The sequence below is a fragment of the Brachionichthys hirsutus genome, chromosome 16, assembly GCF_040956055.1.
Source record: "Brachionichthys hirsutus isolate HB-005 chromosome 16, CSIRO-AGI_Bhir_v1, whole genome shotgun sequence".
Taxonomy (NCBI): Eukaryota; Metazoa; Chordata; class Actinopteri; order Lophiiformes; family Brachionichthyidae; genus Brachionichthys; species Brachionichthys hirsutus.
In genome coordinates, this window is record NC_090912.1 from 5,097,082 (window position 1) to 5,122,678 (window position 25,597).

The 25,597-nt window shown below is 42.5% G+C and overlaps 1 protein-coding gene across 1 annotated transcript in view; it reads left to right on the plus strand.

Moving 5' to 3' along the window:
* The window catches only part of grin2aa (glutamate receptor, ionotropic, N-methyl D-aspartate 2A, a), an 87,201-nt gene that overhangs the window by 49,267 nt on the left and 12,337 nt on the right, over positions 1–25,597 (plus strand). Inside the window, exons 2-9 of the mRNA XM_068749426.1 lie at positions 3,275–3,441; positions 5,986–6,414; positions 11,257–11,371; positions 16,713–16,915; positions 19,328–19,499; positions 20,231–20,384; positions 21,307–21,432; positions 21,558–21,787. Of these exons, the coding sequence (XP_068605527.1) occupies positions 3,275–3,441; positions 5,986–6,414; positions 11,257–11,371; positions 16,713–16,915; positions 19,328–19,499; positions 20,231–20,384; positions 21,307–21,432; positions 21,558–21,787 (1,596 nt within the window). The remainder of the gene's footprint in view (positions 1–3,274; positions 3,442–5,985; positions 6,415–11,256; positions 11,372–16,712; positions 16,916–19,327; positions 19,500–20,230; positions 20,385–21,306; positions 21,433–21,557; positions 21,788–25,597) is intronic.

Sequence of the window (25,597 nt, forward strand, 5' to 3'; positions counted from 1 at the left end):
TATTTAGTGTGTGTGGCCACCAAGGGATTGCCGTGTTCTCCTTCAGTAGACGCAAGAAAACATGGAATATGTGGCAGAAATAAGCAAATGCATGACAAACATACGTAGTTTTGACCTGCACGTGTTCAATCAGGCCTTTGTCTTCAATCCAAATCCACTAGAATCTAAATCTGTTTGTGTATGTCTAGTACACGCGTGTACGCCATCAGCGTAGCGCGTGACGCTATCAGCAGCGGAGGATATGAGGACTGCTATTTATAACCTCTATCTCAACATAGACACACTGTCCTGCCCTATCCTGTTTGTGCATCTGTGTGTGTGTGTGTGGGTGTGTGTGTGTGTGTGTGTGTTTGAGGGGCGTCTGGTTTCTTTCTGCTTAAGGTGTGAGTGGAAAGAAAACAGGTCACGCACGGGTGAAATCAGAGGATATGATTTTCTAATGCCATGGTTTGTGAGTTGCCCCAATTAGAAACAATCACACGCTGCTTAGTCACCAGATTTGTCTTTTCTTCCCCGCTCTACCCATCTCTGTGCTTTTCTTTCCGCCTGCCCTTGATCCATATTTCATTCCTCTTTGTCTCTAATAGCATGTCTTTTTGAAACTTCTTCTTCTTGTTTGCCCTGCAGCATCTGTTTGCTATTTTGACCAAATACTCATATAAGTGCCTGAGAACTGCGTTAACTTGTGGAAAAAGGGTATAATATGTCTCATTTAAAGTAATTTATGCATGCTTCAGGAAAAGAGGCCAAAAAGAGACATGACTACATTTATCTGGATCCATTCCTAAATGTAATGATATTTTTACACTCCCATCAAGCTGCATGAAGATCCATTAACCTAATAACCATTGTATCAGTTTGTTATTGCTTTCTTGTGAAAGCCAATTGTGCAATTTCCAACATTTAAAAGTGTATACCTGGAATAAACTTAGTGAAATCTACAATTGTAGCACAAACAGAAGCAGCTATACCTTTGACATGTCTGAGGTATAGCTCCATTTTATTCAAAACAATTAAATATGCAAAAACACATATCATTCTGTCACTTTATTTTATTCTGTGTATTCCTAGACTGTCCCAGCGTATAGTATATATTACATGCTAAGTATATAAAGCACCAAAGTGTGGGAGTATCAGCCTCTGCTGTGATGAAGACAGGCAGTGACATGTCTTGTAGCATGACCTCCCTCCTGTCCCACCATGCTTCAGTTTCTACCCCATTAGAGGAAAAAACACACACACACACACACACACACGCACCCACACACACACACATGCAAACAGAGCATCTGAAGAGCACTTGAGTCAGTTTATCCATGAGTCAACCTCATTCGCAGAAATGATGCCAATAAACAGCAGCCTCGATATACCGAGAGCAGAGATAATGCAAACAGGGAATACACACATTATTCAAGGACTGTTACCACAATGGAAGAGGAGCTGCCAGGTCAGGCATGTAGAGATGAAATTACAAGTAGAGCACTGATATGGATGCAAATCCAATCCAATACTTTCAGTCCTTGTGTTCTGCTTCGCTGCTCTCTACTTATCCCTGTTGCTCAGATCTGCTCTGTCTTAGAAGGGTACCTGCAACAACAACAGCAACAACAAAACAAAGAAGGGCAACTGGACCAGCGGAAAAGCACAGCTGTATCTTGTTTGATGACACAAAAAAATGAGACAATTATTGAGATTATAAATGGGATCCATTTAATCAAATCATCTCGTACAATCTCTGTGTTTAAATTAGAATTACCGTACATAAAGTGATTAGAAATTGGCCACAGCTCCATGTTAAGGGGGCTATTTTGAAACTGAGGACCCCCCCCAAAAAACATAATTAAAAAAACTGATTAATCATGTGTCACCAGGATGGGGCCTGTTTATAGACCTGTGTCTGGGTGCAGGAGGTTTATTCAGATGATGTAAATCTACAAGTTTGGCTTCCCATTGAGGATGGGTTTCATTTCATTTAGACGAGAATCTGGGGGGGGGGGGGGCAGCAGCCATGGCAGCTGAAAAGATGTTGACAGTGAAGGTGTCACTGCAGTGCATAGACTAGTTGTTGGACAGAGTGCAGAACCAGATGTGTGACAGTCTGGCCACCACCTGCCAACTTTGACTGCATCCTGCCTTTCTGCGTTGGAAGTGTAGAGAAAAGGCCTTACATGTTACAAAGGATCGCCACTGATCTTTCTCAGATACGTGACCGCAATGACGATGAAACTATAATCACATGTCTGATTGTAATTTTTGCAGGGTGCATAAAATAGAGGCTGATTCTAAACACAACTCAGGCAACAATAAACTCCAGCTGTTTTGCATAATCAACCACAGCAACTCCTCCCAAGTGCAGTCACACTGTGAATGAATTCCTTTAGATGCACGCTGCAGGCGCCGCGCACATTGAGTGCACGCATGAATGTGTGACAGTGTGTGTGTGTTCGTTGTGGTGCAATTGTTCATTTTGAGAGCAGGTGTGATCCGGAAAAGTGACACGGGGCACATTCTGCTTTTCTTCATTTGTCACATTCCAGCCTTCTCTCAGCCCGCCATTCTAGTTGTTTTATTCTCGCTGTCAGGTTGCAGCTGCACACACACACACACACACACCTCCAGTCTGTCATAATTAGAGGGCAGATGACAAGTGGTGTCATGATAAATCATGTGTAAACTCGGCAACAAACAAGCAGCACTTTCCAGTCCACTCACTTCGAGATGTATTTCACCTCCCTCAATATTTGCTACTACTTAATCCAACTCTTCATTTTAGTAGCCGACCCATAATGAATCATTTCAAACTAAGCCTTGAAAATGAATGATCAGATTGAATTTGTCTACCTGCAGTAGGACTCGACTGGTCCGTCCAAGCTCGTGGCTCAGTTTTGGCAAATTATTCTGAGTCATGTTTAATTGAGTCATACGTGTTACTCGGGGTGATTGCAGCTCTCGCTCTCCCCCACCATGCCTATAGAGTTCTGCATGCTGCTTGTACCACACCGATCCAATTTGGACTTAATTTAATTGTTCAGAGCCCTTTATCCATATATTTCCTCCCCAAGAAGCCTATTACTATCAATCTCTGTGTGTATATATGTGTGGGCTCCTCTGTGTGTGTGTGCCGTCTATATGCCAACAAAGTTTATTTTGTTGGCATATAGACTGATTTGAAATAGTTTGTGGGAAGTGATGTAAAACTCATCTTTAACTAACTCTCTCCTTCCCCTCCCTTTTTCTCCACTTTTCTGCTTCCCTTCATCCCCTCTTTTATCAGGACGTGAAGTCGACATTCTTCCAGTTCGGCGCCTCCATCCAGCAGGAGGCTTTGCTGATGCTGAACATTATGGAGGAGTATGACTGGCACATCTTCTCCATTGTCACATCAAAGTTCCCTGGCTACCAGGAGTTCATCAATATCCTAAAAACAACTGTGGACAACAGGTGAGATCAGGTTGACGCTTTTGCACCGTTCTCCACAGGACGATCGTCAACATCCTTCTTTGTGTTTTACATACCCGATAACTATTGGAGCAGACAGCAGGAGCCAACACATTGACGCAGCTTCATGTGACTGAATAAGCATTGAGAGCCCACTGGGAATGGGTTTTGCCTGTCCAGATGTGGATGCGTTTGGTGACAGAGTTGCTTTTGCCAGCTGTGACATTAATTTGGTAAACTTTATTTGGAGAAGCTTAATAATAAGTGCAAACAACAAATTTAATTAAGTAATCCTTCTAGGAGGACAGAAAGCTGTGACAAAATGGTCAGACTTGCGACTCTGCAGAATGCTAACCCAGGTGCAGTATTTATATATTAACCCTCTGCAGCTGAACCAGTAAGCATTTATCTAGATTTTTTTTAATATAAATTAAAGTATGGATTAGAGATCTTCACTCAAACCACTAATTCCATGATGGTATGAGAGAAAATATTAAATATGTGAATGACAAAACAGAAAAGTTTGATAAAGTCAGTATCTCAGAATTCTATTTTTCCATCGCCTCCCTTCAAACAGAATATGCTTTAAAGTTTAAGGTTTCCATCAGTATTCTGAAAATGAATGCCAACAAGAGGTGGCTTTAGGTCGATTTGACTGATGGCCTGCAAATTCTGAGAGAAAAAATCTGCTAAAGAGAATAAGCCATAATTTTTGGAATAAAATAAATAGAGTCAAATTGATGATGCATGTCCAGCAATGTTGAAATGCTGAAAGCAGTTGAAAACGTTGCTTTCCATCTGTAATATCTTGTTCCACATTGGCCTGCAGGTTTATCTACTACATTTTGCTCTTCCTCTCCGACTATTGCAAGAATATAATAGTTTATGTATAGTCAGTTATTTCAAAATCTTAGTACATGCTTCCCTTGCATTATATTCATACCCGCCTAAGGTGATTTAGAACCCTGTTGAATTGAGATTCATCAAAAGCCATATTACCTGCAATTTAGTTATGGTAGGGCAGTTTTAATAGTTTAATAGGTCCCATCATCACTCACAGATACTCAGTAAAGGCTGATCCGACCATGGAAAGATGTTAGAACGTGCAGCAGAACCATGAACAAGTAAAAATAAATATGGATTTGATGGCCGCATCCAGGGGCCATCCTTTGGACAGGGATGCAGGCATGTTACCGAGTTATTCCTGTTGGAATGATGAGTTGGTCCAACAGTTTAATGAGCTAAGTGTCAGAGAAAGAGAAAATAGATCGAACTCAATGACAGAATATTGTAATAATATTCATAAGATTTCACACCAGGGTGCTGACAGGAAGGATGTTAGTAACAGTGGTAAATCCTTAACTGAGACAGTTTCAGTACAATTGAATTAATTAGATGAGCAGTGTAGATGAGCAGTTTAATCGCTGACAGACGTCTAATATCTGTCAACAGAACAGATCGAAGAGACAGACAACATCTTTAATAATCCAAAAAATTGTATTTAAACCCAGAGCGTGCACTATTTACAATCAGGACAGCTCACACAATATGAGCAAAGCCTTTCACCAACAAGTTCATCTTTCTGCGTTCGACCCTGCAAATACATTTTTAATTTTGGAGTCTGTGCAACGCTGACATTGCAATTTCCGTCAATCACCACAGCTTTATTTGCCAGAAATGGACGAGGGAGCAACATTAGTGATGAAGTAAGCAGCAGTGGATGTGGATGTGGATGCCCACGGCATCGGAAGCATTTGTTAGTATAATGATGCTCACTGCCAGATGGGTTTAATGATGAGGAGTGATGCAGCAATGCATTCTCCCGTAACTGCTATTACCCCTGTACTCTCTCTCTCTCTCTATCATGAGGGATTTGTCAACCATTATCTCTCTCAAGACGAGGACAGCGAGGCCCATGTTTCACTACCTGTTCATTTCTGGATTCTTGCATCACGTATAACTTTTCATGCATTTCCCTGTAGAATATAAAACTCTTTTTCAGTCTTTGGTCTGTGTGTGTGTGTGTGTGTGTCCAGTTCTGTCGTGAAGGGCCATAAGCACTCGTCTTCCTCCGGCTACTCAACTAGGTCATTAATTAGCTTTTTAATTATTATGAATTATGATACAAACAGAGTTGTTCTTCTTCGAAGCTGCTTTGAGCCTTGTGGTTTCACCTGCCCACGGAGGCAAATCTGTCTTCACTGTTTAAAAATGCATTTTTATTCCCAAAACCTGACAGTTAGTGGAGTTAGTTTTTGATCACCCTAATGACTGCTGGTAACTGAACACAGATACTGCAGCCCTTTGTTATCTTTGTCCTTCAGTGGATCCTGCTGAGCACCATTATAAAAAACTATAGTCTTATATTTAGCCTTAATGCGTTTCCCTTGACATAAACTGCATCCTACCTATTAGCATTCCCGTTGCATTTAGCCGTATGAGTTATAATGGATAATTATAGCCGTTATTGCCGGTACCTGAGTAAAGTTTATATTCTGTTAGTTTAATATTAACACTTCGCTTATGTCCTCTTTACCCTTGCTTTAGTTTTGTGGGCTGGGACCTGCAGAATATCATCACTCTCGATGCAGTGGAGGAAGACAGCCGGTCTCAAATCATGCTCAAGAAGGTCCAGTCCCCGGTGGTCCTGCTCTACTGCTCCAAGGACGAGGCGGTTTACGTCCTGGAGGAGGCTCGCTCTCTGGGATTTACCGGATTTGGATACATCTGGATTGTTCCGTCGCTCACCACGGGGAATCCGGAGATAACTCCTGAGGAGTTTCCGCCGGGAATGATTTCCGTGTCATACGACGACTGGGATTATCCACTGGAGGCACGGGTTCGGGACGGTCTTGGGATCATAACGTCGGCGGCGGCGGCCATGTTGGTGGAGTTCGGCGACATCCCTGAAGCCAAGACTTCCTGTTACGGCCAGATGGAGAAGACAACCAAGCTGCCGCCCAGTGCACTGCACAAGTAAGTAAAGAACAGCGCGAGCGTGTTTCAAAATGCATGGTTTTAATAGAATGCAAATAGAAAATACAGAGTAATAATAATACACAGTACTTCGCTGCGTTTTGTGTATTTATAAGACCAGCAGATGCACATAGAATCTTGCTTGTTTGATTGCACCACTTCCTGCCACACTCTGTTTGTTTTCACCCTAGTCCTCGGTAATTAGAGACTTACACCAACTTTCCACCAAGTTGACGTTAAGACTCGAGGCTGAAGATAGACGCAATTAGTGCATGAAAAGGGTTTGGGAGTTGGAGCTAAGAGAAGTAGGAGTCGGGAGGGAGAGAGAGAGGGAGAATGAAAGCGCTGAATGGGAGGAGGAAGTCTGTCATTTGAGCAGTGAAGGAACAGGGAAGGGAAGCAGTAAGTGTGGGGAACGGCTACAAATGAAGCGCTCTCCAGAATTGAACAGCTCCTTGATGAGTCCGTCTGTTCCGCTCCTTGTTTCTTCCTCCAGCATTCGTTCACTCCCTTCTCCTCTCCTCATCGCACGCTCCCTCCCAAACGGCCGGTGGGAGATGTTTCAGGTCTTGCCAGCTCTGTCTGGCCTTCCATCTGGCAAAGCAGGAAGAGATTCACACAACCTGTGTTTACATCCCAAATTGTTGTATTTGTATTAATGATGGGAAAGATTACAAATTGTTTGTCCTATATTTGCAAAATTTACAACAAAGGGATTCAATTTATGAATGCTGTCTGGACTCATTTCTTAAATTAGAAAATGGAACTCTGTTCATCATCTTGGAAAAAAAAAGTACAATATGTTACACTGAATGTGATTAAATGACAACATTTCAAGCCGCTAAACATAACTTTATTTATATCCTCTGTAAATGATAATGTTTCCTCTGTGGTCAACTGACATTGATCATCTGCATTTCTGAGGCTGATCCGTGCAAAGAAACGCTAAATTAGGAGTAATCGAACCTTTTATAGCATTTATAGGTCTTAAATATCACATTACAATATTACATCACTCATCATCTATGGTACAGATATATTACCTGATATCCACAGCCAACAGAATTTGTGGCCAGCATGCTGAGCGGCCTCAGGTTGTTATCCAGGTGATGAGTGGCCACAGATGGCATTGCTGTTGTGGGTGAGCGAGCCCAGCCAATAAAGCCTCAGGACCAGGGCATGAGAAACATGATTGGTTAAGGCTAAGTCGGGGGTGATGGCCCAGTAGGTGCACCATAAACAGCCATCGAGGGAGGTAGGAGGATGTGGCCAGGACACACACACACACACGAGGGCAATCAGAAAGCGGCGGTATACACACAAATCTAGGTCACAGTTTTTTGTTCTCGACAGTTCTCTATTGGAACTGATGCCTTGAAACAAAGAAGACGTCACTGATGCTGGCTCTCAACCTCAACTGTGTTTAAAGTGTATGCTTCTTCTCTGAATATGAGCTAAAAGAATAAATGTATTAAAAAGAATAGCATTAATAAATTTGATAAATCACTCTTAGAATAAAAGACCTAAATCTCAGTGAGGACTTCACTTGGGAAAAAATAAAAAACCTTTTTATCACAATAGTCAATATTGAAAAACATTTCACATAACATCACTCCAAATCAAGGTTAAGTACTTCAGTGGAAAGTCTTCTGCTCCTGAATGTAGGACTGACTTTGTAATCGTCGTAATGAGCCTTGATCCTCTTTAGCTTTTTCCGCCGCGTCAATCTCTTCAATACCAGCCTGGGTCATCAGGTCAGCAATGCATGTATATATATATATATATATTATATACAATATAAAATCTCAAACATGTTTGTGGTTTATGTAACATTGTTGGATTTATGTGAAGTTTTAACCTGAAATGAATATATATCACAGCGTAATCCAAAAATAGCTGAATAAATACAGAAGATCAATGACTAATGTGTGTGTGGGCGTGTGTGTGTGTGTGTGTGTGAGCATGAGTGTGTGTCAGCATGTTTGTGTTAATGTTAAAAGAAAGAGAAATGCCTCCCCATCCCCTGAAGAGCGTGTTCTGTCTGATTTACAGTGCACCGCTTACCTTTCTGTGGTGAACAGTGTGCCTTTAAAACACGTTAGCACTTATTTATCAGTGTGTGTGTGTGTGGATGATGTTTGTAAGAGGGAGGGGTGGTAGTAGTTTGTTCTGACAGGTAATTTCAGTCTCTAGCCCTGATCTATAGGGTCAGAACTCATACCCATTACACACACGCACAAACACACACACACACACACATACTGAGTCCTGGGGCACGTTGTGAGCAGGGACATTAACTCACACCACACAATGCAATTAAGATGCTTCAAACAATACACACGCATTGCTTAAGTGTATTTTGTTAACAAAAATAAAACACCTAAACACCATTTTCACCAAAAGTATGAGGACAAACCTCTGACTAGTTTCATCAGCTGAAAAAAGACAATGCCTCGCCTCATGAGACAAACGGTCATTCACGTTTAATTACAAGGTCCTTCAAAATCGAAAGTTTGGCCGAAAGCATCACATCCATCTGCCAAACTATTCGCATTGGGGTCAGAATTAGCTGGCCTTGCAGGGAACGGCGCATGCAAGGGTTGTCGTGGCAACAATACCAATCTCTACAGGTTAAGGTGAGTAAAACATAAAAAGTGAGGATGAGGGAATTGTCTCTGTGAGTTTAATTAAATGAGCCCCGATGCAGAAGCTCCCACTTTAATGCATCTTTAATCATTACAAAACGATGGTCCTGTATCTGTTGGTCTAAAACTGAGTTTATTGCAGTTCTGGCTCCGGCGCCTCGCCCTAAATGATCCCTTTGCCTTTAATGAATGTGTGTTTTCTTCATGCTTGTGTGAGCAGCCATAGATTGTCCTGCAGGTTCAAGGTTGAGCTCCTTTCACTAATGCTAATTAGGTAAGAAAAGCTGCACAGTCATTTGCAGGATTAAAAAACAGCAGCTGAAAGTTTCCATACCCCTGCTATTCAAATTCAACTGCATTAAAAAATAATTCCATGCAAACGCTTTCATGAATCCAGTTTTGTACAACAAAGGGAATCCTCCCGAACAAGCTGCGTGAACCACATGATGCATTTTATGATGTGACTGCAAGTTTGTAAAACACATAATCTAATCTTGTGCGGCCCATGCCCACACAGGAAATATATCTACACATATATAATGTTCACACACACACACTCAGCAAAAGGCAGCAGGAGGGACGCTACTAAACTAGCATCTACTTCTTTTGACATGCGCGCCCCGAGTGTGACCAAAGAACCTCCGGGTCATTTTAAACAGCATCAATCAGCACCTAAGACAGCTCCCATCCTTTTACAGACTTCACCTCTCTGTTTCTCACAACCACACACACATGATGTAGAGTTGTTATTATAAATTTAACTTAAACCTATACAAGTCAGGGACAACTGGAGTGACTTTGACTGATTCCTTTTGGCGTTAAGAACACACAGCACAGCACTGTTACCAGAAAAGATGGCTGCCATTTCGGTTGTTTTGTGCGAGAACATGCCCAGCGCATCTGTAAATGTCACTGTTTCCCATAATTTACTCTATAAATATTTAATGCTGATGAAAGCAGGATGAGGACAACAGCATAAATGCTTTCCTCAGCCTGGAAGTGGACCCCCTTTATCTCATCCCCATTTTACTCAGTTAAATGAGAGAGGAATAAAACCTAACTCTATCGAGGATTTGTCCTCTTCTTTCTCATCACAACTTTTCTCTCTCCACCTCCCTCACTCTTTTTGTCTTCCATTCATCCTCCTTTTTTTTAATGCTCCCTCTCAATGAAAAGAGAGATTACTGATATCATGGAGGCTGGATAGGAAGTGAAAGTGGATCACTCAACTGTGAGCTGAGCACGATAAGGCAGAGGGAACTTGATCGTCACTGAGATGGGCAAAATAATTGTGTGTACTTATGTGTGTCTGTTCTGCGGTGTTCGTTCAGGGTTCATTTGGCAGGCCGGTGCACTCTATATAGGCTATGTGTCTGTATCCTAGCAACACCTTATCGGGTCCACCTGTTTGATGGGGGAATCAGCCAAAACATACTTGTGGTCACACATGAACACACACACATATGCAGACAACAACCCGCCTGTCTCGTATGCATCCTGTGGGCTTTGATACTCAGGGTTCAGGTGAACTGAGAAAAATAAATTAACAGAGAGCCACTCAAAACTATTAATCTCCCTTAAACACCCCTCACTGGAGCCCCCTATTGTAGCTGCATAATAAAAAATACTGTACATTGACTTGTTGTATATATTGACAGGAACTGTTTCAGTGGGAGAATCATATATTTATTTCAAAGACACGTGGGTTACATGCTCCATTTAGGAGTTTGCCCTGTCGCACCAGCCCAAGAAGGGAGTATAGGAGGAAGAAAGGAGGTGCTGTCGCTCTCCTCTTGTTGCTCGTGACGACTGACGGGGACTGAGGGAGACAAAGTGGGGAAGGACAGCCATGATTAATGTGGAGGCTGTGTGGACCCAAGAATATCTCCCCACTGCCCTTCATCTTAGCTAATGTGACCTGCCATATGGGTCACTCATTACAGTGTGTGTGTGTGCGTGTGTGTGGTTAGCATGGACGTAGTTTTAATTTCAGGTACGCCACTGATCTTTTCTGTTCTGTTTTGCTTGTGCGTTCTATCAGACATGTAACAGAGCCTGCAGGAATATTTTAGGATAGCAATGCTGGCAGATTTCAGCTTGACTTTTGCACCTGCTCATCCAATTGTATCTTTTCTCTCCCCCTCTTGCATTTTTCACCTCCCCTTCTCCTCCACCCCTCCACCCCTTTTGATCTCAGGTACATGATGAATGTCACATGGGATGGCAGGGACTTGTCATTCACAGAAGACGGCTACCAAGAATACCCAAAGCTGGTGGTCATAGTCCTGAACAAGGACAGAGAGTGGGAGAAGGTAGGACGTACATGTGTGGTCACATATCGTATCATGTAGGCCAAGGACCGTAGCCAAACAGAATAACTGCCCTCACCTCCCTGGGAAGTTTAATGTTTATTTTACGTACCTATTAGAAACAAGGTCTTACTTACTATTTATTTGTATTTACTGCTCCCAGTAATGGGAAGAAAGGGGCTATGAAACATATTCAGAGATGAGAAATAAGGAAAGCTCAGCAAAAGAAGTTAGAAATAAGTACATTTCTCCATGTTGCTTTTTCATCATTAGTACTTAAATGATATAGTTCTTTTATTGTTTGTTCTCCATCTTTTTTACAATAACTGAGCATATAACTAGCATGTTAAACTAATGCCATATATATATATATATATATATATGAAAACTCCAAAATGCAATAATATGATTATAATAAACCAAATACTAGAAAAGATAATGAAATATCAGCAGATATTATCGGCCTATTTATATTATTATTATTATTATTATATTTCACTGACTGGTCCATTACTTTCTTTAACAAAAGTGAGTTCTTATATTTCAAGCTAAATAAGCATTGATAAGTTTTAGATCAAGGTGATAAACGTAGATAACATAAAAATTAACTTTTGGTGGTCGTGTTTTCCTAAACTACATGTAGTTTGACCAAAAAGTGAACCTCTGTGAAATATACTTTCGAGCCAAAACCAAACTAAGATTAAATGCTAGAGACTGAAAATGTTGCCTCTGTCTCCTGATACGCACGTAATTGATCAATGAGCTCATTTGCTTGCAGGTTCATGGATTTCCTTAACGGGCAATTGAGAGGAAAAGCATATATAATGATGATCATTCTAGTATTCTTGTCGTTGTAATGGACTTTAAATGGTGGCCATGCATCTTTATATCAACATCCGACTGCCTTGAATGGCTCACATTGAAAGTCTCTGACATAGTTCTGGGTGGTGAAGGCTGAGAGGAGTGTCGGTTGAAGGTTGCAAAATAGAAGTGGGAGGCAAGAGGAAGGATTTTGATTGATGATGGAAACAAAATATGAACGTTTTTTTTTATCCTCTTGCTCATGGCCTTCTTTTACTCACGCCCTCACCTCTCTTCCTCCTATTTCACTCTCTTCCTCAACTTTTTAGCTATGATTTCCATCGTGGTCTCTGATAGCACCTTGAACAGTTTAAATAACCAGACTGCAGTTATTGGGTGGGGGGGGGGGGGTTGCTTGGATCAAACCTTTATTTAGATTACAGCCTAACAGAATTTGGTTTAGTTTGCATCTATTTGTCTCCATCCAATCTTTGAGAGCAGCTTTTTTAATATTTTATACCGACACACCCCCATACAATATCACACAGAGAAGACTCTTTGTTGGTGTGCTGGAGGGAGGAAGAGAGTGTTGTAAACTGAGAGCCCGTGAAATTGATCAGTGCACCCTCACTGAGGTGTAGAGGAGACTGAAGGGGAGCGAGACAAAGAGACAAAGTGGAAACTTAATTGGGGGCTGTTCTTTCAGCAGCGCGCACACACACACACATACACACAGATCCGTGACGATCGAGCGATAAAACAATTCTGTATCTGCACTAAAAATATAAAATGTGTCCCCTTGAGGCACCGCAGGGAGAGGAGCGCTATATGGGAAGGATCAAGCTATGGAGACAGATGGGCGGAGACAGCAAGAGAAGTAGAGACACAAAGTGAGAGCGAGGAAGAGCGAAGTGGAACGAAGCCACCAGCATATACGTGTAGTAGATGGAGTTTTTGGGAGAGCGTGCAGGTCTGAAATTGCTGGTGTATGTCATTTGTTCAAGGATTATGTAATCGCCCGTAAATTACTGCTTGATTTTAAAGAAGTGTGACGAGTGAGCCGTTCCAGTTGCAAGAACGAATAGCAGTTTAGCGCAATGCTTCCTCGCCAGGAGTGTCGTACTGAAGCACTCACAGATGGTGCATGCAATCCTTTTTAACTGTATCTCCATTTTCCTGAATGCTAATTTTTTGTAATGATGCCAAATCCAGTAGCGGCAATAGATGCATTATATGTCGGGATTTGAATAGAGCGGATTTCAGGAGCTTGCTTTGCTTTGAGCTGAAAGGATAGCACAAACAATTGTAAAATGTTATCCTCCGCCTCGCTGAGATGTACTTTAAACTTTATGGTTTTCTAAATGTCATGAAATCAATTAAATATTTTGGATTATTATTATGTTCCAAAAATATATATTTTTTTACATCTAGGGCCGTGCTAAAGCTTTTTATGCACAGCAATGCTATAAACTAAATTCTGCCACATGCAATCCAAAACTTTGAATCATAAATGTATGAAAAAAATAAAAAGAAAGACATCATCACAATAGGTTGAGCTAAGAGTAAGAGTCTGATTAAAGAATAAATGGCACATGAGAAGTCCTGATTATTTCTCATGCTGCTGTCAGAGTTCCAGTATGACTTCACAGCCCGAATGAGGAACAGTGTATTTACCGATCAGAATAAGGACGTTATGTTTTAATCCCACTGAGTAGATGGAGTGTGAAAATTGCTTCAGGAGCTGCTGCAGTGTTAGCTGCCAGTTCACAAAATAATTATTACAGACAGCATGGGATTTGTGCTTGGAGAATCACACTCTGGAAAGCAGACACACACTTTCAGTCTGTCGATAAAGGCCAGTTCAAAGGAAGACATCTAAATCCGTGGTTCCAGTTTACGCTTGTTCTTCTCTGTCGTTTTTTACACACTATTCACACACACATCTGTACATATAAGCACAGTCAGCACAGGAGAGGGACAGCAGGATCCATTTTCTCCACATCATTTTATCTGGCTAGGTTGGCGGATAATAATCTTTGAAAAATAGAGATGATATAACAGAAGAGAAAAAAATATGATAAACAGGGGGTCAGGCTTAGAGAGACAAGAAAAAAGAAGTAGTAGATGAAACAAAGCAAGGGCTTTTCCAAAATCACACTTCTTCTGGGTCAGAGTTTCGTTATTTGTTGCAGGGGTTGAGGTCAGTGAAGGTCGCCGTGGGGCTTTATAATGTACTGATCCCTCGACCCATAACATCTTATCCTCCCACAGACCCCAATGTCAGTCACACACACACACACACACACGCACACAACTCTGTGTATTTAGTGTGTGGAAAATCTGGTGTTCCATATGGGGAAATAAAGTGCCTAGCCAGTGGATAAAGACGATCCTCCCTGCTCTTTGGGAAGGAATTCATAACCTCTTTTTCCTTAATTAGAGAGATGGGGAGATGAGGAGAAAGAGGAGAGGCGGGGAGGACGAGGTGCGAGGAGAGCAGTAGGACAGGAAATCATCTGCTTAAATCATCTGCTTAATTCTTACACTCATCCTCCTTTCTTCATCTCCCCGGTGACTAGAATTTGTATTTCTCCATGGAGTTAACATACTGAGTGTGTGTCTGTGTGTGTGAGTGGGGGGGGGGGGGGGTTCTCATAATTTCCCATCCCAACTGAGTAAAAATACTTTTTCTTTGACAATCCTTTCTCCTTTCTTTGTTAAACACAAATTGTAATTATTTATTTGTGTCTTAATTAGAAAGAACAGTACCAGAACACAAATGCCGAAGATGCAGTTCAGTAAGTTGAAACATACAGCAGCTCTCAGGTATAGCGACCCTAACCATCCTTTAACCCCCGCTGGGAAACCCAAGCTGTTTGAGACGCTCTTATAACAGAGTTTGTCCTTGGCTGCTGCTGATGAAAACAAGTATACTTCCCCCATTAGCTGACTCTGAAGCGATTGATATAGTGGTGGGCACTTCATAACCTTGGTCATTCAGTCAGATGCAGGCTCTCTTGAGATCAAACACTGATTGGACTGATTTATCATTACAGGATCTTCTGCAGGGAGAGATGTGAAGAAAAAAACAAAGATTTGAGTTTGCTGCATACACAGGAAGGTTTTAACACTACAGTGCTTTTATGTTCTCACTGACTTCGAAAAAAGTTTTCTTGTCTTTGTTATTAGCTCGACTATCGATTCATGGCATGTATATGCAGTCTTATTAGCACAGCAGCCACACACACAAGCACACAAAAATGCACGCCCTCATTCTCCTGTGATGGGCCAAACAGCCGAGGTGAGACGGACGGACTGGTGCGATCGCTCCAAGGAAAGGTGAAGGTGAAACACAAAGAGGGCGTGCACATGCCATCTCAGCATGCACACTCACTTTCTTAGAGATATAGTCGACAGCAGCGTGAGCTGTCGACAGCGGTGCAGTCCAGGAGCAGAGGGAATACTCTAACCCCTGTCGTTCAATTAAAATGCTAATTTCCCTTCTTCCTCTCTGCCCGCCTGTTAATGACCAAGTCAGGCTGGCTGGCTGAACCACATCTTATTTGTGTTTGCATGCATGAAGGTAAAACAAAACACTGTCCTATGGTCGGTCAGGGTCAAACGATATGAAAAGCCTCAGTAGCTTTACCTCACGATCTCCATCCATCACTAAGGGCCGTCTATACATTTCCAGCCTTATGAGGGGGAAGTAAACAAACACAAACTCGCCACTCCACTCTGCAGCAGTGTTGCTGTCTCACAGAGAGGGAGAGAAAACAAGAGGGAATGTCCTTTTGAAAAAGTTTTTGAAAAAGAGAAGTTTTTCTGTTTTCTGGCTCCTGTAACATTAATAATTGAAATTGATTTGGAGTCTTTCTACTCCTCTCGGCTTCTCCCATCTGACACAGACATGCGTAAACATCACACACACACACATGCATTTGGCCTATAGACAGGTGTGTGTGTGGGTACAGAACATCCATAGGGGAATCTGTGACATCACAGCGCTGAAAACATTCTGAATTATTGACATCATCATACTGTCACTCTCTCTTTACTACTCTACTCTACTCTACTCTACTCTACTCTACTCTACTGTCCTACGTCGGCGTGCATTTTATCACGCGTCCCAGCAGACCACTGTTACATTTATTATTGTCTGTGAACATGCTTTCTGATTTGTAAGCTTTTGTGCCAAAATAAAATGACTTGTTTTTAAACACATGTAAAGCAAATGTTGATGTGTGTCTCATTTGTAATCATCTCTGCTCCCTTGGTGCTTTGAGTTCTAGGCAGCAGATTGCAGCGGTTGAATCACCAGGTAAAGAGAAGCAGAACACCGGCATCTTGCTGTGTTCTGACCACGTGCCCCCCCCCCCCCACACACACTTCAGACGTTGTCTTTTCACCTATCACTAAGTATTGGAATCGATCCACAGCCCCTATAAAATAGAAATGATAACTTTGACTGATTTAACAGTCTTTTGGGGGGGCTTCATCTTACATCACCTCATCCTTGTCCTTCTCATTTCCTTCCCGCCAGATGGGGAAGCTGGACAACCGCAGCCTGACGCTGAAGTACCCGGTGTGGCCGCGGTTCAACTCCTTTGGTGACGCGGAGCTGGACGACAACCACCTGTCCATCGTCACACTGGAGGAGAAGCCTTTTGTCATCGTGGAGGATGTAGAGAGGCTCACCGGTACCTGCATGAGGAACTCTGTGCCCTGCAGGAAGCACATCAAAGAGTAAGTCATGCCCCGTAGGCCTTGTCAAGAAATAGGTTGTCCCCCCCCCGTCCCCCCCCCCCCCCCCCCGACCATCATCATTTTATTCAGAATGGACGCTACCTGCATTTGCATATTCATTTGTCATGGAGATGTAGGATATCCTACATATGTGACTATCCAAACTAATGTTTATGCAAATTTGGCAGGCGTGTGTGTTTTGTGTGTGTCTTCAGAATGAGAGGCCGTAATTGGTGTATAGATATTTAATATTGATATTAATATTTCCCTCACCTAGAGTTCATACTTTAGTTCTTACACTGCTACACCCCCCCCCCCGACACCCACACACTCTTACAAACAGAGATGACGAGGTGGTAATAGGGTCCCAGGGACAAAGTTAAAAAGTTTACAGAGAATTTAATCCAGACTCTGTGAAGTAGGGTGGAGAATGAAGCATCTCCAAGGAGTAACATAAACACACACACACACACACACACACACACACACACAAACATCCAAAATAATCCACACACACACACACAGGCTCACGCAGACTTTCTGTTTGTGTCCGCATGTCCACTCACTCACAGGCCAGTGCATTTGGGTGCATCTTTTCCTTCCACGGTGCGATTCCCACTCAAGCTTCCGTTGTGTCAATTTGAAGAAAGAGGGATGGATGGAGGGAAAGAGGCAAAGAGGGAGGAATGATGGTGCAGTTGGATTGAGGTGGGGGGGGGGGGACTATCCATGCATGCAGAACCAGAAATTCACTCATCCACGCTGGGCCTAGGAACAAGCCATAATACACGCACACACACACACACACACAAATCTACACTGCCCTCTCTAGAGACCCCATTCAAGCCCAGCAGTGTTTCTATATCAGATTGGCCTGGGAACCTCATAAATAGCCCCCATCATGTCACATGCTCTTGTTCCCTGGACTGTACACTGGCCGGCCTAAATGGGTACACTGTGTTCATGAACGCGGCTGTTGCAGCTCTGGCCTATATGCCTGTTCTCTGCAAACCTGGCTTGGTTGGCCTTGTTTCCGTTATTATTAGCCCGGATTCCCTCCCCATCGATGTCTCTCTGTGTACCCCTTCGTCATGTAGCTGTAGCAAAACATTAGTATGACAAAAAAAAAATCATACTGTATATTATAGGTTGAGACATTTTTGTGGTCCAGACATCAAGTATCAACATCATATTTTGTTTCTAATTGACTTAGAAATATGATCTCTTTTTTTTTCTTTCTAAAATCTGAATCTGAAAATTTTAAAATCTGAATCTGAAAATGTTACGTCCCGATAAAACAAGCTTGAATAGCCTTTATCTCTTCCACCCGTTCTGCAGATCTCTTTGACAATGCACCCGTCACATCTTAGGAGAGGCTTTGTTCATCTCATCTGTGTGATTAATTGAAAGTTGAGGACTATAATAAAAAGAGATCACTCAACAGATCACCAGATTATATTACAGAAGATGTGTCAGAGTTATTCCAGAAGTCTTTTTGATTGATGAAGAAAGACAAGACAAATCATAATGATCCTTTGCTAGAAGCTAATCTAGATTTTATCAACACACCAAATCTTTGAATGCGAATGCTGATGTAAATTAACAAATGATGCTATACAAATGCTATGGATAGCATCGGGTTATAAGCGTGTCACAAAACAGTAATTCATTTCCAAATGACGCGTTTCTCATTGTGTGACGCTATCAAACCATAAGGGGGGTTTGAACTTGAACTTGGGACAAGAGTCGGCCAATGTTTGTCTTTCATCACAAAGTGACAGAGTCTGAGCTCTGAAGAGAACTGCACCAGCACAAGCTGATGTGTGCGGGTCTTTTCTTTCCCTCGGCCCATCAAGTTGTTCATAAAATGAAGGCCCAGGTTATGTTAATCTAATTAACACACATCTCAAAGTTAAATGAGGCTCCCAGGTGGCTGATAAGATGAAGCACGCTTGTGTGTTTGTGTGTGAGAGAGATAGGGATGAAGAGAGAATGGCATCTGAACTCCTGCTCTTTAATTCATATACACAGATGGTGCACGGACTGCAGATGATGTGTCGTCACAAAGCCCCCATAGTCTAACAGACAGAGAGCTAAAAGGAGAGAATGAACATATTTCTCAAGTCTTCTCATGTCATTTCTGAATAGAACGACCTGAACTTAAAGGTGAAAAAAGTCCCAGGGAGAAATTTCTTCATCGGTTCATTCACATGAATTAGGCAAATGGCATGGAAAGAGATGTACACTGAGCTTTGGGAGAAAAGTATTCTATCATGCAGGTTATTTTTTTTAAAGGTGGGATTAACATTCAGCATGCAACTGAGCAGGCTCACCGCATATGAAATGCTGCAAAGACTGCAATGTCTTTCATTTTTACCACATGCACTAAATCTATTGTTTTTGTCTCTAAAGCAACACGACAGAGGCTGGTGGGACGTACATCAAGAAGTGCTGTAAAGGCTTTTGCATCGATATTCTAAAGAAGATTGCAAATTATGTAAAGTTCACCTATGACCTGTACCTGGTAACCAATGGCAAGCATGGCAAGAAGATCAACAATGTCTGGAATGGGATGGTGGGAGAGGTGAGACAGGACAACAATGTGTGCATGTGTGTGTGACTTACTCAAGCCAATGCTGGGAGAAATTGCGATGTTCATATGACAGGATCTTCCGGTTATTTATATTCTAAAACATGCTTTAATTGTCATTCTCTCCGTTCCTTCATGTCTTTACAAAACTTTCCCAAAATTGAAAACAAAAATCAGCTCTTTGGTTTTTGCACAACTGCAAATGTTCGACAAGTAAAAAAATAAAAAAACCTTAACTAGTCCAGCAGAAGCACCATTTGCATATCTTTAATTAACAGTTTCAAGATGAAGGTAAAATCCCAGCGTTTATTTTAAGACTGTGTAACTTCACGGACCTTTCAAGTTCATCTGGCATTCTCAGTGTTTAGCAGAGGCTGCATGCTGATTATAATACATTAAGATTCAACACTGCAAAACTTTATTGATGTGCATTCAACAAAATTAATATGCTTTTGGCAAATACCTATTCTTATGTTTAAAGAGCATTATCATGAAATATAATGTTAATTTGCAGAGACCGCATATAGCATAATTAATCTATCTTCCTTATTGTATAAGACTACCTGTCACATGATGACTGACCGTTTTCCTCTTTGTCTTTCCTCTCCTCCATCTCTCCTGCTTTTGTCAACCTTTCATTCTTGCTGTTCTCTCTCCCTACTTACCTATCCATCCATCTTTGTATCCATCAACCATTTGCTTCCACATCTCCGCCGCCCTCAAAGGTGGTCTATAAGAAAGCCGTCATGGCCGTCGGATCTCTGACGATCAATGAGGAGCGTTCTGAGGTCATCGATTTCTCCGTCCCGTTCGTGGAAACCGGGATCAGCGTCATGGTCTCCCGTAGCAACGGAACCGTGTCCCCGTCAGCCTTTCTCGGTGAATGTCCCTGAATAACTCTTACTTTTTTTTTTTTTTTTGTTTGTTTTTTTTTTTTTTTTTTTTTTTTTTTTTGTCGGACTTGGGAAGGAGGGAGAGGAAGATTTCTCTTGTTCGCATTTTTTTCTTTTTTTTTTTTACTCTGCAAGTGTAGAGTGATATTTGTTTTCCGTGTTTGTTCCCGTAGGCACAGAACTGACAACACAATTCATTTCTGTTGCACATATGTCAATATTTTCACTCTCAATGGTTGTGATTTTGCTTGACTCCTGTTTCCTGCATGTAATCGCTCTACCTTACATGAGAGGCACTTAACTGCAGGATTTGGCTGCTCGGTCATGATCGGCTCCGCTTAAGCGTGATCAACCTCCAAGTTGCCGTACAAGCATACATGAAACCACTTACGCACACCCATGTTATCATCACACACAACCACGAAGACATACACACACTAACGTGTATGCAGCATGCAGTTACTGCTGTGAACGTCGTAATTAAAGAATCTTTGCCGGAAAAACCCTTGCACAGATAATACCCACTTGCCCACTGTGTGTATGGAGTGCTCTCCCATACATCAGAGCAGGGTTTAATCTCTGCAGCAGCGCTGCATGCTCAGAGGGAGGACAGGAGTGCTGACACCAGGGCCTGCTGTTCTGTGCGCCTCCTCATGCTGTAAAAATAGGAGGTGTGCCTGCGTACATGCATGTGTGCGCAAAACTGTGTAGGGGGTTTTGAGCATGGAGGAGGCAGATTGTTATCACGCAGCTTTTTGCTATATGCCTACGTGACAATAAAAACATGTTTGATTGATTGATTAATTCGGCGAGGTAGCGAATGAGTCCTATGAATTCTAAAAGCTGATGTGCAGCATTATGAGCACGAGTTAATCTGCCCTGTTGTTTCTTTGTTTCCTCTCTCCCAGAGCCTTTCAGCGCATCAGTGTGGGTGATGATGTTTGTTATGCTCCTGCTGGTGACAGCAATGGCTGTCTTCATGTTTGAATACATCAGTCCTCTTGGCTTTAACAGAAACCTCGCACAGGGAAAAGGTGAGTGCAATAACACACACGCACACACATACATGAACACATTTCAGTCTCAGCCCTGCATCCGAAGCTGCACACACTGGTATCCTGCAGTTCAATTGCTATGTCCTCATCCTCCTCTCTTTCAGACCCTCATGGTCCTTCCTTCACCATGGGTAAAGCCGTGTGGCTACTGTGGGGTCTGGTCTTCAACAACTCTGTGCCGGTACAGAACCCAAAAGGGACTACCAGTAAATTCATTGTGTCTGTGTGGGCCTTCTTCGCTGTCATCTTCCTGGCTTCCTACACTGCCAACCTGGCCGCCTTCATGATCCAGGAGGAGTTTGTCGACCAAGTCACCGGTCTCTCTGACAACAAGGTACTGGAAATCAAATGAGACTGAGTTAGTTGCATTCTTTACAGGCACAATATAGTTTCTGACATTTACATAAGTGGAGTCTGGCCCTCATGTAATTTATTAAAGTAGATTCTAGCATAACACGGCAACATAAAATAACACATTAAAAGTTCTTAGAAATAAATAATGTATCTTGTATTTGAATCCACAATGCTAGACCATAGAGTTGTGGGGGGATTTAAATGTGCAGATTGTACATCTATAATGTAGACAGATTAAGCACAGGTTGGTCTAATTGTAACACAAATCACTACATGTGTTCCATTATGAAGCAACAGGACTGTTAGAATACATGTGGGGCAAGGACAAGATTAGTATTAATGCTTGATGAATGATAATGGTTGATGTACATGAGGAGAAAGACAGACCGAGAGATAAAGGTCAGGCCACATGAAGAGAAATAGAAAAAAAAGGAAGACAAAACAGTAGAGAGCTTCTAAGGGGGATTGATGTAGGAGGAGATGCTTTGGAGGAGAGAGCATTTGTGTTTGATAGAGAGTTTTGACAACGTGCAGAAGGAGAAAGGGGGAGGGAGGGATGTGTGGCACGAGGGTGACTGAGGAATTGTGAGAGGCCGAGACACACAGGGTGGTACAAGACAACAGGCAGACAGATATGGGCCAGGCTGACAGCTGAGGTAGGGAGAAAAGCCCGGAATGAGGAGGAGGGATGTAGAAAGATAGAGAGGGTCAGCCAGGGAAGAAAGGAACCGGAGAAAAAGGGTAAACGGCTATATTGAAGAAGACATATTGAGCAAGCCCCGACACAAATGTATCTGTGACCGGCAAAGTGATGGAGAAAACGATTTGAGTTGCTTGAGTTGTTTTGATGTTTTAGGCCACTAGGGGGAAGAAATACCACAAAACAAACTCATTACAAGAAAGCCATGCTTTCTCATAAATGGCTAAAATTTTAGGAAACATTTGGCACAGCAGGCACTGCAGCAACATGGCTGTCCCATCGAAGGGATGTTTTTTTTCTGTGAAACCAGTGTGAAGAGAATGAGCTGTGTCACAATGGACCAATAGATGCTCCAGTTGTTGGGTGCCACACTGCAGGTTGGGTGATGCTTGGTTTGGCTTTAGTTCCCAGTTTAATGTTGCCACAATGGTGCAGTGGGTAGTGCTGTTGACTTACAGCTTGATGGTTCCAGCTTCAGTCCTTTTCTGTGCGGAGTTTGCATGTTCTCCTCATGGTTGTGTGAGTTTTTTCCGGGTTCGCCAGCTTCCTCCCACCACCAAAAACATGCAACTTAAGTGAAATGGTCATGCCATATTTTCCGTAGGCATAAGTGTGAGTGTGTGGGGGGTTGTTTGTCTTTCATGTGGCCCCGCGATGAGCTGGCGTCTCATGCGGGGTATACCCCACCTCTCACCTGTAGCAAGATGAGATTAGGTTCCGGCAGACCCTTGACCCACAAGGCAGATAAGCGACTGTAGACATGGCGATTGCCGTTGTCTCATCTACAAGGAGATGGAGATGCAGTGAACTCTTTCTGGTGCCCAAGAGTGCAGTCACTTAACAAATCCACAGTGCTTAACAGTACAACCACGAGGGACTTTGCCACTTCTTATATGTCTCTGATTGTTGAAGAGGACACGCTGTACTAGTTTCCCACTGACTCCTACTTCTGCAAGCTTTTAGTGCAAAGACTTTGGGAATGAACATTTCATGTACACATTTGTGAAAAATGAATTACTCGAACTTCTTTCCACTGAGCAGGTCATACTATGTTTTATCAGAGACCGATCTGTGTAATTTATGATTACCGTATTTTCCGGACTATAAGTTGCGCTTTTTTTCCCATAGTCTCACAGTAAACCCCCAGTTATCCACAGTTCCAACTCAAGTATCCGCAACAATCTTTTCAACGTTCCTTCTCGCGAGATTGCTTGAGATCTGAATGCTGAGCGAAATCGCACAAGATATGAATTGTGTGATCGGTTTGATTACCGTACCTCGTCCTGAAAGCGGTGTTGGAAGAATCTGTGGCCTGAAGCAGTCACTGATTACAAGGGATTGTTCCCTAAAGACATTAAAAGTGCAAAGTCCCGAGGAGTTATCAGGGCTAACAATAGAGCGCCTAGCAGAGTTGATGGGAGTGGCAAAGAGCATTCAATCAGCCATTGACGACACGCTTCGATCCATTCATTCATTCATTTTCTAACCGCTTATTCCGCTATCGGGTCACGGGCCAAGCTGGAGCCAATCCCAGCAGCATGGTCGAGAGGCAGGGGACACCCTGGACAAGCCGCCAGTTCATCGCAGGGCAACACAGAGACAGACAACCAGCCACACACACACTCACACCTACGGGCAATGTAGTGTCACCAATCAGCCTAGGCTGCATGTCTTTGGTGGTGGGAGGAAGCTGGAGAACCCGGAGAGAACCCACGCAGACACGGGGAGAACATGCAAACTCCTCACAGAATGGCCACAAGCCGGAGACGAACCTGCGACCATCTCGCTGTGAGGCAACAGTGCTTACCACTGCGCCACCGAGCCGCCCCGCTTCGATGCATGTAAGTGCAAATTGCCATTGGATCAGCTAATGCCGTTTATAGAGGCATGTTGAATGAAATGAAAAAACAGCGATCTCAGTTGCCAATCACAATGTTTTTTACAGCCATTTAATAAATTGATTAAATATAACCTGTGTGTACGTATGTAATTACGTTTTAATACTTTTTCTTGATCCTGCACATAATTATAATACTACTATTTTGAATTTTTATAATACATATTTACACATTATACAATGCTATCATGAAATAAGACCAATAAATAGTAATGTGGCATTTTGTGTAGAATATCTGGGTGTTTGGGGGGGGGGGGGGATTTTTGGAAACTGGACTGAAAATAATGGTGAGTCTGACAACAGCCCCGCAGAAGAGGAGACGGCGCTTCATCTTCCTCCACAGTTGGCAGCATTGTTCAGAAGTCACACCGAGGATGAAGAATTCAATGCATTCAGTAGAATGAGATCACGAGTTTGGTAAACTTGCTCACCGGTGACTTGCTTGTTGGACTCGTGAGCTTTTTATGCTAATTCTGCCTATTCAGCCTCCCAGGTATGTTCTTTATCCTATTGTGTCGCTGAATTACTGTTAATGTGTTACGTTAACATACCATATACCTATCCAGATTGTGTGCTGCATGTGGTGCGCACAATAGGCTATGTGTGTACTGCGTGTGACAGGAGAAGAACAGAAAAAAGGATTGAGAAAAATAACAAAACAAAGAGAGGGGAAAGGAGCACTGGAATAGACAGATGTATGGGGCTAGTAATTATACATCACACATCAATAATAAGATAATATGTGTTTAATTTATGGGTAAGGATTTAAATTATACATCTAATATAATGAAACATAAATGTGTTGCTTTTGACACTTGCTTTAATTTTATTCAAATTATGTCAGTCCTCCATGGGTAAAATTTCTGCAAGGACTTACTATTTTTATGTGCGGTGCTGTTCCCTTTCGCCCGTGCGCTGCAGCAGAGCGGCCATCATATGTCCCCCATTTGTCTGGAGCACAAATCCTCCTCTGCTCTTTCACTTTCACATCATCTCTGCAACAAGCTTTCGCTAGAGGCGAGGCAGCTCTTTTCGTTCTCAGAAGGCCTTCACTGGTAATTATTCTGCATTTCCCCAGTCAGCCTGGAGATTTCGGGCAGCATCATCCACACCCACCCCTCCCCACTCACTTTGCTTGTCAAATGTGGCGTTTGACAAGAAGTGACCTTAAAACATGACCTTAAACCTTCTGC